Source organism: Canis aureus, chromosome 36 (genome assembly GCF_053574225.1).
Source record: "Canis aureus isolate CA01 chromosome 36, VMU_Caureus_v.1.0, whole genome shotgun sequence".
Classification (NCBI taxonomy): domain Eukaryota; kingdom Metazoa; phylum Chordata; class Mammalia; order Carnivora; family Canidae; genus Canis; species Canis aureus.
Genome location: NC_135646.1, coordinates 24,376,479 through 24,390,106, shown reverse-complemented (window position 1 = coordinate 24,390,106; position 13,628 = coordinate 24,376,479). Strand labels below are relative to the sequence as shown.

Below are 13,628 nucleotides of genomic sequence, written 5' to 3'. Positions count from 1 at the left end.
GGAGTAAGTGGACACACGCCTGGGCTTTAAGGGAAGCCGACTCTGCCCTGCTTCTGAGGAGCCAGGCTGACAACCCCAGCAAGATTCATGACTGAGAAGTCTGTGAACACCAGCATTTTCAAAACATCTCTTGACTCTCAAGACATTAACTTAAAAGGTATCATGATAGAGTGGAAAATACCAGGTTTAGAATCAGGAAGGTGCAAATTAAATCTTGGCTCACACTCGTAAAATGCAGACAGATCTGCCTCTCTGTGCCTCGGTTTATCCAGATGTAAGTGGGAACAGTAATAATGACTCACAGGTTGTCGTGAGGCCTAACGAGATGTGTTAAGGCTCCCAGCCTGTGGCACCACCCACAGGAAGTATTAGAAAAAGTATGATTATGATATTCACTGCTTAGAGTTCTTTTCATTTATCATAGTGTTCAGCACCATCCCCAAATAACCATTTTATGATTTCTGTTTTTGTTTCATTTAGTTTATCTGACATCCTTTAAAAAAATTTCAGCAGATGTGTATGAAGAATTGTCCACAGAAAACATATTTCAGCAGGATACATATTTCAGGTGTTGATTGGGCAACATTTGTAATAAAAAAACAATTAGAAATAGCATGGCTACTGAAAGCTAAGTAATCATTGGAATAAAGTATACCTCTTCCACACAATGGGGGATTAAAATAATGGAGCAGAAAAATATTTAGTGACATGGAAAAAGGTCCTTGATCTACTTAGAGAAAAAAAAGCAGTTTCCAAATAGCATCTTCCATATCCTCTTTTTAAAATTCAAAATAAATCCATATGCAGCAAAAATATTGGTGATACCTATGCCAAAAAGCAGTTATCTCCAGGAGGTAAGATTACTGGTGATTGTGATTTTCTTCTTTGAGCCTTAAAACTTTCTTTTTTTGTAAATTTTCTATGATGTGCATATAATCACAAAACAGAACCAATTCTACCAACAGCAGGTGTTCATGTATCTATTATCCTAATCTAGCATGAAATCTGAAAGGCAGGACCTAAGAGTACCTGTTATTATTTTACCTTTGCAAAAGCTAGCTTGCCCTTTCTTTCTTTCTTTCTTTCTTTCTTTCTTTCTTTCTTTCTTTCTTTCTTTCTTTCTTCTTTCTTTCTTCTTTTCTTTTCTTTTCTTTTTTCTTTTCTTTTCTTTTTTCTTTCTTTTCTTTCTTTCATAATTTCTGTACTCAATGTGGGGTCCAACTCATGACCCTGAGATCAAGAGTTGCATGCTCTACCAAATGAGCCAGCCAGACTCGCCTGTAATTTCTTTTCGACTGAGATTAATTAGTTATCTTAGGAAACAATCTTATTACTAAAAATTCACATGGGGGTGGAAAGAGGAAAGAAGCTCAATACAAAATTGCTTCACTCTAGTTGAGGAAGATGTACATACCCCTCTGTGTAAAGCTGTACAGCCCATGATGTCAACGGCATCTACATTAGCTTCCTTTTCAAGTAACAATGAAACAGCATCAATGTGTCCATATGCTACAGCAAGCATCAGTGGGGTTCTAGGCAGAGAAATAAATTAGGCCTTTTGATGAAGTTTGGGGAAAACAAACAAATGAAAACCCCATCACTTCCAGAAGGAGGACACCTCTCTTTTCTCTCTTTCTTGAGTCTCCTCTTAACAATTGCTTGATTTTCTGAGTGTCCCCAGGTTGCTTGCATGGAACAGGCTGCATCCATCTCTGGTCTCTAAAGGCCATGTGGAATGGTGTCAGCGGAATGAGCAATAGAGGTGGGACAGGGGGATTCTCAAATGTTCCTGTTAATCCCATCACCTTCAAAACTGTGTAGCAGTCACCAAATAATTACTGAGTAGGCAGTGTGTCTATGTAGGAGGCCCTCTTGCTCCTATCATTGCAGCTCTACTTGTATAGTTTTCTACGTTGAACTTCTGTTCAAGATTTTATTTGATCAAAGCTTCATTGCCTGGAAGAAAAGTCTGACAAGTCTGGAGATAAAAATAGAGTGTTGGGATCCAGGAGGGGAGGTTCTAGTTGTAACTCTGGTGCTAATTCATATCGAGGGTGAGTCACTAGTGCTTTGTTTTTGCTCTGCATTTCCTATTTGCAAGAGGAGATTAGGTGGAGGAATGGGCTAATAGATGGAAATACTTTGGAAAAACACCCTCAGAAATGATAAAAATATGAAGGAATTTTTTTTTTTTTTTATGATTCAGATAACCTCCTGAGGTCTGCCCTCCGGTCATTATTAATGTTAAAAAAGGGAATGCAGCAGCTTCAGAAGAGGGTAAAAATGGATACAAACAAGAAACAAAGAAAGGCCAGGACTCATGGCCACAGACATAAAATGTTGGCTCTTTTTCATCAAGATACAGCCCTTCCCATACTTTTCTTGGATATATATATACTCTAGCACAAAACTCCCTCATTATTCTAGGGCTCTCAACTATGAATTTCACTCAAATATATACTCCAAACTAGAATTCAGCAGTCAGCCCTCCTAGCTATTGAGCAAAATTAACTGATTTACCTGTTGTGATTGAAATGCCAACAACCCCAGGCCAGGTTTAAGAACACTTACTGTCCTTTGGCATCTTTCACGTCAATTGCTTCTGGGTTGTCTGCAATTTCTAGTAATAGCCGTAAACACAGTGTGTGACCATTAATTACTGAAAAAGAAAAGAATGGACATCCTTTTAACAGACCAGCACCACACGTATCCCTCCAAAGTGAAATTTATTTGGATTTCAAATCAGTGGTTTTCAATTGCTGCTGACAGATATCCCCAGGTTTCCAGTTCCTGCTTGCTGCTGGGCACATCATACCCTAGTGTTTCCATTACTAATCAATTCATCTTCCCCTTTCTTCCCATCATGGCACTTTGGTCCTCATCTAGCTTTTTCCTGGTTCCTATACTGGGAGTTTTTTCCTTAAAAATGATGTCCTTTCTTACCTTGTATGGGACTGATAACCTCTCCGAAATGTTCAGCTGTTCTTTGTGTTCCTCTAAGAGAGTCACCCAATTCTATATAACCCTGAGTCCAGCCTGCCTCCAGCCCTTTTTATAAAGAAGGAAGAAGTGCAAGGAGGGGAAACAGGGGAGCAGAATAAGATGGGAGGAGATGTGGAAGGGAGATGCTAATTGGTCCTGTCTTTGTTTCTCCCAGTCACTTTACATTTGGAGGTAGACATTAGAGCAATGGTTCTGATTGATTAGCGGTGACTTAAAGCAAAACCTCACACCAGAAAGGTGTAGGCGAGCCCTCAGCTGATTGCTCCTAGACTGACAGCTCCCAGGAAACTCACAGATGTATGGCCTGCGGCTACAGGACAACTCTGCCAGGAGTCCTCAAACCACAGCCCAGCTTCTCCGCCCTGCAGGGTCTCCTGCAGCTGCTACCTTCCCAAACCGTTGGGCCTCTGTGTTGCCTTGCCCCTTCTGGCCCTAGTGGGGGCTGCTCATGGGCAGGAAAGCCGGCCCTACTGTTGGCCTTGACCAGCTGGGGCGAAACACAAGGTCGTGGCCCAGTGCGCACCAGGCAAGAGGCTTCTTTGGGAAGCAAGCCTCCCGGGCTGATCATCTGCTGGGCTAAGGTATTCTCCTCCAGCTTGCTGAATGGAATCCATAGCCTTACAAAAAAAACATAGCTTTCTGCTGAGGGAGCAGAGTGTGAACAAATACGTTTAAAATTCCAAATGTGACCTTCTCTCCTTTCTGAACAATGAGGACACCATAAACCACATTGCTTTCCCCTCCTTATGGCTGTGGAGAGAGAAGGGAATAGATGCAGCTATGTTCGGTTGATAAAGGTTCTTCTAAAAGCTGTGTTTTACAGTTCTTTTTATTGCACGCCAGTCATGAGAGAAGGCTAATTTAACAACAACATATTTTTCAGGGACAATGCATATTGGAATAAGCTCACATTCATCAACACAACTCAAATTAACTACAGGAATAATGCCCACGTTTTGTAGACCATTGCATTCAGCTCATTCAGCAATGTTCCATTTATGTATCTCAGGAGGAAATTTTGTAGACTGCAATACAGGCAATACACTGCTGTTGCTGTTGTTTTTATATTTTTGTTGTTTTAAAAATTACATTAATCTATTGCCACTGGTAAAATATGCAAGAATTTAATGTACGCTTAAAAGGAAATGATTAGCAGAGGACTGACAGCTAAATACTACAGACAATGGGGTTGTGAAAGAGCAGGTCTGGTGTATTTTCATTCATTCTTCTTTCTATGTCAATTAGAATATTGACAACATTCTTTAAATACTCATAATCATAATAGTTCTAAAGATGTTTGACTTTTGGCTACACAGAAAAAGAATAAAACCATCTAAGTACGCTGGAGAACAAACCCATTTCTACAGTGGTGTTTTGTTTTTTTGTTTTTGGCAGGTGTGGGGTGGTGCGCAGCAGCTCACGGCCTTCAGGTAATCATAATTCCCCTCTATTATAAAAGTGTAGCAAAACTAGAATTCTCATTGGCTTCCCATACACATTTTCCTCAGTTGCCTTCTAGCAGAAAGATGCTAACATCTCCTTACGCCGTTCCCGGCCAACTCCAGCTTTGTCTCAGACTAGCTCAGCCTCTCCCTGGCTGTGAGTGACAGAGAACCATTTTTCATGTTGCTCAAAGGCCACAACTGTCATCGCAACTATCTGTGCCAAAACCTCTAATATCCAACCTGGCTCCTGCCCCCTCACAGTACTCCCAGGATTTGAAGAAAAAAACCCCCCAAGTTGGCCTCTCAAATTGGAAAAGATTGTGGAAGCACAAGCTGAAGCTTCTGCACAGCAGACATTTTGTGGAGAATAGAGTCAAATGACAGCCTGCATCTTTTTAATGAATGACCCCAGGGAAATCCAAAAGGAGTGAGTCATCTTGACCACCAGGGGGCTCCGTTGGACCACAACCTGGATCACAGTGGCACATAAGTGACAATGATTATCCTTCACTGTTTACCTGTTTACAAGGACAATTGTCCACAATCTAAATAGGCCTTTTGTAATTGTCAGGACATACTGTGCATGGTACGTAACACAGCATGCTTAGCACACTAATAGACAGCTAATCAAAAAAATAAAAATAAAAATAAAATAAAAGACAGCTAATCTTTAAACTAAATTTGAACTTTATAATAATACCAAGAATGCCCGGAACACCGAACTTTACAATGATACTTGATAATAATATGAAGAATACCAAAAACACTAAGCGTGGTAGGAAATGAGAATTTATAATTTAACCACACTAAACATTACTGACCTCATGGCTAAAGTTTTTCTCCAGGAAAATCATTTCCAGATAATTAGGCAACACCATGTTTTTTTCAATCTTTATATTGCCTTGGAAATATAAGTGGTTTGGAAATTCAAGGATATACGTGGAAATAGTTTCACAAGATCTGACATTTTTCCAAGTAACAAGAATCAGAAAGTCTTTTTGGAAAACTGTCTTTACACCTTCGATTCCTCAATCCACCCATTATTTCATGGTCTGAATGATATAGTTATTTCTCTACTATCCTGATCGAAGGCTGATATCATTGAAATCCTGACTCCAAAGAAATTTATGCCTTAGCTGAGCCAGAGAGTCTTCCACATTTCCTCTACATCTGTGTATGCATCCAGGAATGTCTTGAGAGGATTCTATTTTATGTATATTGAGAAAAGTCCCAGAGAAGGCAAATAACTTACTTTTTGATATAAACATATACTTTTTAAGAGTATTTTTACACCTGATGGCTCAGGAATCAGAGCAAAAGCTAAGAAGCATCCTTTAGACTGGGAGAATGATGTGCTAATTAGACTGCTGTCTGATGACACTTTTGATAAAATAGCTGTGAAAAATCATTAATTTTATGCTTTAAAATGCTGTGTGATTTTGTCTCTGTAACTCATCTGAAGATCACATTACACCTTGCCTCCTCTTTAGCAAGTTTTGTGACAGCCAATGGGCAAAGTTCTGAACTCTCTCCTGAGTTAAGAAGGCAAGATACAATGCAGAGAATATTTAGGGCAGAATTTAAATCATACTTTGTATGATACTATCATGCTGGATACATGTCATTATACATTTGTCCAAATTCATTAGAATGGACAGCACCAAGAATGGACCCTAACATAAACTATGGGCTTTTGATGATTATCAATGGGTCAGTGGAGGTTTATCAATCGTAATAAATGTAACACTCTGGTGAGGGATACTGATAAAGGGAAAGGCTATGGATGTGTGTGTGTGTGTGTGTGTGTGTGTGTGAGAGAGAGAGAGAGAGAGAGAGAGAGAGAGAGAGGAAGTACACAGAAAAATCTCTGTACTTTCCTCTCAATTTTGCTGTGAACCTAAAACTGCTCTAAAAGAAGGCCAGAAAAAAAAAAAAAAAAAAAAAAAAAAAGAAGGAGAAGAAGAAGGCCAGAGCCTTCATGGCCACAGAACACTAATCATCTTCAAGTGGATCGTAGGCCAAAAGCATTTTGGAAGAGTGGAGGCATATCTGATATAGAAAGAAAATTGATACTTTCAAAGTTGGGATGAAAGAAAATGCTGCCATCCTTTTACTTAGACTTGTAAGCAGACTCTTGAAAAGACCCACCTGAGGCATGAAGTGGGGTTCTTTTGGTTACATTGTCTTTCACAAAGATGGATGCGCCCTGGTTGATAAGTGCTTCCACACATTCTGTGTGTCCCTTAAAGGCAGCCAGGTCCAGAGCCGTGCGGCCTTTCTCATCCCTGATGTCCAGGTCCACCAGCGACTGCAGAAGGACTTCCACGGCTTGATGGTGCCCATTGTAGGCCTGAAAGAAGAAACAAATGACTCAAATGCTCGCTTACCTCAAATCCCACAACAGCCCACATGAGAGGCTGAGCCTCCAAGATCAATCTAATAATCTAATACAGACCAACAGTGAATGAATTAATAGAATCTTCTATCTTAGGGATGCCTGGGTGGCTCAGCAGTTGAGCATCTGACTTCAGCTCAGCGGGTGATCCCGGGGTCTCGGGATTGAGTCCCATATCAGACTCCCTGCGAGGAGCCTATTTCTCCCTCTTCTCCCTATTTCTGTCTCTCTGTGTCTCTCATGAATAAATAAATAAAATCTTTATGAAATAAAAAGGAATCTTCTATCAGTCCAGTCCTAAACATACTGACACAATCAGAATATTTGGGGGTAGACTTTTCTGTTAAACACAGAAGGAAAAAAAAATCACTAAAAACAAAGTGGACTTGGTAATTCATCAGATGCTTACAGACCTGTTACCTGTAATGGGACCCTGGGTAAGTTTCTTAATTTCATTTGGAGTTTGTTTTCTCATCTATATATAATGAGAACAGTAAAAGCTGCCTCCCAGGAAAGATAAAAAGAGATAAATTCACACAGGCTTTCTATAATATCTTGCACACAATTGATGCTTCCTCCTTTCTCCTTTACTTCTCCCGTTGATTATCATGAAAACATAGACACAATTATGGAAATATATTCCATGTACCAGCACCAAGTTCAGGCCTCGCGTGAGGTACTATGCTATGTTAGGTTAAGAGGCTTCATGCTACTAAAGCACAACATTGAAAGCCTGAGAGATCTTTTTCTTTAAGTCTGTAAGGTTAAAAAAAAAAATGTATATGTGCACACAAGGTAAAGGACATTGGAAATAAAAGGGAGGAGGGATAAGGATAGGAGGGGGGACTTCATGGGGGTGGAGGAGGGAGTGAAGGGGATACAGGAAAAACCTGCCACAGAGCCCTCAGCAGCCAGGGTCCCCTCCTTGTCAGCTGCATTTTTTATTTTCCCACCACACTGATTTCTCAAGGCACAACATATTTGGAAGAAAGCTTAGCACAGACAAAAGATCAATCTCCAATACATAAAACGCTCTTACAAACCACTTTAAACTTAGGAAAATGTACAAAAGGCATGAAAAGACAGCTCACAGAAAAAGAAACATGAAAGGTCAATGAACATACGGAGAAAATATGTAAATTTTTTAAGGTACTATTTCTCAACTACCAGATTGACAACGATTAAGTTTGGTCATGTCTCGTATTAGTTAAGACATGGTGAGAAAAGCACATGAGTGGCTCAGCTGGTTAAACAGCTGCCTTTGGCTTAGGTCATGATCCCAGGGTTCTGGGATCGAGCCCCCTCCCCGGGCAATCTGCTCTGTGGGTAATCTGCTTCTGCCTCCCCTGCTCATTCTCATTCTCTCTCTCTGTCTCAAAAAAAAAAAAAAAAAAAAAAAGACATGCAAACATATGACATTTGTGAAGAATGGCTTGACAAAATCTATCAAAAACTTTTTGAAAAATTAAGCTTCAGACAGTATGTATAACATGACCTCATTTATATAAAAAGGAAATATATTCAGATATATACCTATCTATATCTGTGTATATTTCTATATCCATAGAAAACTTTAAAAGAATACAAAAGAAACTTAAAAGGGGAAAAAAAAAAAGAAACTTAAAAGGGTAGAGGTGGCTACCACTAGAAATGGAATATAAAATAATGAGTATATGGACTTATTTCATCTTACCTTTTTAAAAATCATTTGAATTTTTTCCTAAGTATATGTTAACGATACCAAAAACTACACATAAAAAGACCCATAGAATTTAAGAGTATTGATAGGAATTGCTTTAATACTCTCTCTTTACATTATTTTTGTGAATGATTATGGTTATGATGTATTAAACATATATTACCTATAATATGCAGTATAATATTTCACATGCTGATGAATCTCAAATTTATATCCCATTGCTAACTTCTCTTTTTTACTTTTAGACTTGTAGATTCAACTGCCTATTGATATTTCCACTTGAAAATATGCATTTCAAGCTTAACACATTCCAAAACAAATTATTTTTAATAAAGATTTTATTTATTTATTTGAGAGAGAGAGAGAAGGCACAAGCAGGAGGGAAGAGGAAAAGGGAGAAGCAGACTCCCCACTGAGCAGGGAGCCTGATGTGCGGCTCCATCCCAGGATCACGACCTGACACAAAGGCAGACACCTAACTGACTGAGCCACCCAGGTGTCTCCCAAACCAAATTCTGAATTTCCTTCCCCAGACTTGCTCCATCTGCAGCCTCCTCCATCAGAGTAAGCGGCAATGCTATACTTCGAGTCACTCAGACCCGAAACTTCAGAGTCACCTTTATCTCTCCTCTCAAGCCCAGGGCTGGAGCCGTGTGCAAGGGCTCTGGGACACTAGGGAAATGGGTGCTGAAAGGTAGTGCCTCTCTCCCCCTCCCAGCTGTGCCATGCCCTGGGACAGGGATGTGTCTGCTGAGAGGAAAGGATCCCTTTTGCTAACCACACAGGCGTCATAGGTTCTCTGGCAGGAAAACACCTAACTTCACATCCCTGTTCTAATTCAGACAGAAGTGCGGTGTGGCTAGTAGCAGCCCTCAATGTACCATCATTTCTACTCTTTCTTTAAAATATATCCAGAATCTACACAGTTCTCACCATAGCGCCATCCTCTTGCCAAGATATGGCAAGTGCTTTCCTTTCCATCCTTGCCCCGCTGCAATCTGTTACTGACACAGCCTCCAGATGAAATCTCGTAAAACCCAAGTTGGACATATCAGTCTTTGATGAAAACTAGTCAATGGCTTCTTCCTTTTTTGATAATTAAAATCCAAGGCTCTTAGGATGAGGCCTCCTTCTACTCTGATCAATATACCTCTTCACTCACTCTGTTCAACCACACTTACTGCCACCTTCCCCCCTGCCCCCCACCCCATGGTTAAATACATGCATTTCCTCCTCTGGGCTATTGCATCTGTACTTTCTTTCTTTTTAAAAGTTTATTTTTTTTTAGTAATCGCTACACCCAAGGTGAGGCTCAAACTCACGACCCCAAGACCAAGAGTCACTTCTCCCTCTGACTGAGCCAGCCAGGAGCCCCTGCATCTGTATTTTCTATTTCTTCTAAAAAGCTCTTCCCCCTGAGGGCCGCGTGGCTCTCCTGGTACTTCTGCTTCAAATATCCTTATCTGGAGGCTTTCCAGAGCCAAAATGCAGCCCTCCACACTCCACCTCAGCATACTACCAGACTCTCCCCACCACACTTACCCTGCTTCATTTTATCTGTATAGCACTTATTACCACTTGATATCTATTACTTATCTGTTGTCTTGTTTATTATCTGTGGTTGAAGGCATTTCAAGTGTATTGTTCACTGCTGTAATCCTAAATCATGCCTGGTGCATAATTGACACTCAATGACTATTTGATGAATAAATGAATTAATATGATGGCTGTTATAATCATTTATTACTATTAGCAGTGGAAATATATTTTTAAATAGCAGCTATTTACCTATGCAAACAATCTTTTTATTGATGAAAAAACAAAACAAGCAACAATTAATTTGTCACCAAGATCACTTAGCTATTGAGGGGCCAAATTAGAATTTGAAACCCAGAATCTGCAATGTCTTATACTTTTTTCCAGTGACTCCACTTAATTGACTTTTAAACAAGATACTTTTGTCTCTACAGGTAATGGCATGAAAGAGTTGAATAACAAATGTTGAATTAAAAACCTAGACACCGGGATCCCTGGGTGGCGCAGCGGTTTAGCGCCTGCCTTTGGCCCAGGGCGCGATCCTGGAGACCCAGGATCGAATCCCACATCGGGCTCCCAGTGCTTGGAGCCTGCTTCTCCCTCTGCCTGTGTCTCTGCCTCTCTCTCTCTCTGTGACTATCATAAATAAAAAATAAAATACTTTGTATCCTCATTTCCCATGATTGATGCAAAGGATAATGTAATTTAAAAAAAAAAAAAAAACAAACCTAGACACCTCCCTCTCTAGAAGGCTTGACACAGAGATACAGTGACTTGATCACAATTATGAGGCAAGAAGGTACACACTCAGGCTAACTTCTAGACTATTGTTCTTTTACTATACAAACTGCCTTTCTTGAGACAGGAAAATAAATTCCTACATGTCCAGCTCTCTGACCTGTACTTGCTGTGTGAACCATATTTGCATAAGATTGTAAGCCTTCAGTCTCACCAGGATTTTGAAGCAATAACTAAATTTATTGAGCCCTTGCTGTGTGTCAGGCAGTATTAGACATGTAGCACCTCATTTAATGGCCATGACAACCCATCATTTGGATGCTACTGTTATCCCTGTTTTACTGAGCGGGACACAGAAAGGCAGAGACATTACCCAGCCTTTCCATGGTCATTTAGCCTTAGATGGTGGAGGTGACATTCAAAGACCAATTGACCCTTGAGCCTGAACAGTGGGCTTTTCATGAGCTCCTACGGAAAGGGTGCAAAAAGACCAAAAGGAACATGATTCTTTACCTCTTGATTATAGGAAATGTCAAACTTGTACAAAGAGAAGAGGAGAGTGTAATGAATTCCTATATACCTACCACCCAGTTTCAACCATTATCAACTGGCCATAGGTAATTTTAAGCCAACTTGGGAGGACCTATCCTCCTGTAAAAAGTTGTGGTACTAGGAGTGTCTACATCAGGGTATAAATCAGCCTATCTTACTTTATTCTGGGCTTATCTGTGACTTATTTGAAAATTGACTTTTCATAAAACTTCTCATTTTAAAGTATAATGGTAGCTACTGCTTCAGCTTATGTGTAAATCCTGACTTCCCACCAAAGGGAAATGAATTCTTTATAGATAATAGCAGGGCCTAAATGTCATTTGCAAATATTGGTTTCTTCAGTGTCAGTTACTATTATCACAAAGATAATAAACATTTTAATTTCCATCAATACGCTTTAGCCTAGGAAAATAGAATTGGCAACTTGTAAATGGCATGTGTATCTACAAAATATGATGGCTAACATATTTAGATTTAATAAAGAGAAGACACAGGAGAAAGAGAAATGTACATAGGAAGCAAGCCAATGTGAAGGAAATCAGCTCTGTTCAGAAGAGCAGAGTCACATTAAGGCACTTAAGTTAGGTGTTAAACTTATCCCCATAATTTCTCCTTTAATCCGCACCACAAACAATCCATCAACCTATGTTAAATTTGGAGGCCTAATATTAAAAAAAAAAAAAAGATGGAGTGACACTGCTGGCAATTAGGAAAGCTTCAGAATTCCAACCCATGCTTTCTTCTCTATTAGGCACTTTAAATTCTCTTAAAGACAGAATGGTTGAAAGGCCAGATTTACCCACAGAACTCCTTTCATTTCTTTCCCTAGTCTAGCTTGAATTTTAGCATGCAAAAGCATTACCCCACAGAATTGAAGACACAAAACTATGTACACTCAACTTTAAGGGCAATTTAAGGGGAACAGTAAGGGTAACTTTGATTAGACAAGAACTTTCACTTATTTCCACACTATAGAGCTTAACTCTAGAAACAAATGACCATGTGATATGGAATTCTATTTTAGGGTTAAATGCATGATTCTGCCTTTGAGCAGGTATATGGTTCTTGGAGTATACAAAAAAGTATACAATAAAGCTTTAAACTCTTTGAAGGAGGCACAGGTAGGCAGGAAAGGAGACTTTTCTCATGTCAGCAGTACATGAGGAAAATTGCCCTATTACTCTATTTCCTTCCCAAACCAGATATTTAGTAGATAGTTTCACCAATGATTTCTGAAACAAGTTACCTCCTAAATGAGGAGGCAATCACACAAAAGAACAAATATGCTTGTTCAAAAAGCACGAAGTAGTTTGGCTTTCAATAGACAACCCAGTTAAAACCTTCACCAGAGGTAGCAATCATACATTTTAAATTTGATTTTTGAAAAATATTTATTAAAAATATTTCATTAGGTAATTTAAGTATGTCTTAAACACAATTAATTTCTTTGAACTTTTTAGATAGGGACTTAGGGCAATCAGGAGAAAAAATTTGGGATCGCAAGAGAATCCACAAAACAATGGGTCCATCTGGAAATCTTGACAGCTGGAGCCTTTCATTTGCATAGGCTTGTTCCTTGATTTAATTTTTTCAAGTGGATGAAATGTTTATGAAATTCACTGGGTTGATAACCCTAGAGACTTGAATCATTCAGCCAGGAAATAGTAACTCAAGGCAGGTCAGGTGTTTTTGTGGCAGTCAAGGTTTGGGGGCATCTGGGTCTATTTCATTGCTAGAATGCATTCATAGAAGAAATAATGTGCCTTGGGTTTTTATCAGGTTAATTGCCACCGAGGCCCCTGGAGAGAAGGATGGGCATATCTATAGGGTTCTTGAAGCAAATAATGATTTTTTAAAAGATGTTATCATTTAGAGGGCAAGAATAACATAGTTTTAGAATTAATCCACTGCTATCACCCTGGTCAAAGTTATCGTCATCACCATCGTCATCACTTCCTGGTTGTCTTGCTTCTCTTATTGTTCCCTTACAATGCAAACTCCACACAGAAGCTAAAGTGATCCTTTTCAAATAAGCAACATCATATCATCTGTCTCTTCAAATTCCTCCTAATGGTTTTCTGATTTGCTCAGAGTAAAAGTTGAAGTTCTTACAATGGAGTACAAGGCCCTGCCCTGACTCTCTGCGTCATCCACATGTCAGACCTTGCCCCCTACCATTCTCCCTTCCCTACTCTGCTATTCGGGGACCATGATGAGCATGCCCTTACCCCAGGAACTCTGCACTTCTTCCCAGCACACT

General features: G+C 39.6%; 1 protein-coding gene across 17 annotated transcripts in view; it reads right to left on the bottom strand.

The window, feature by feature from the left end:
* Positions 1-13,628, bottom strand: part of ANKRD44 (ankyrin repeat domain 44) — a 340,062-nt gene that overhangs the window by 54,871 nt on the left and 271,563 nt on the right. For all 17 annotated transcript variants that reach the window (XR_013373234.1, XR_013373237.1, XR_013373238.1 and 14 more), the window contains exons 18-20: positions 6,597-6,798; positions 2,572-2,659; positions 1,415-1,532 (exon numbers count right to left, since the gene is read on the bottom strand). Coding sequence is in view for 11 of the 17 variants with exons in the window: in XM_077885633.1 (XP_077741759.1) it covers positions 1,415-1,532; positions 2,572-2,659; positions 6,597-6,798 (408 nt within the window). In the remaining 6 variants the exon portion in view is untranslated. The remainder of the gene's footprint in view (positions 1-1,414; positions 1,533-2,571; positions 2,660-6,596; positions 6,799-13,628) is intronic.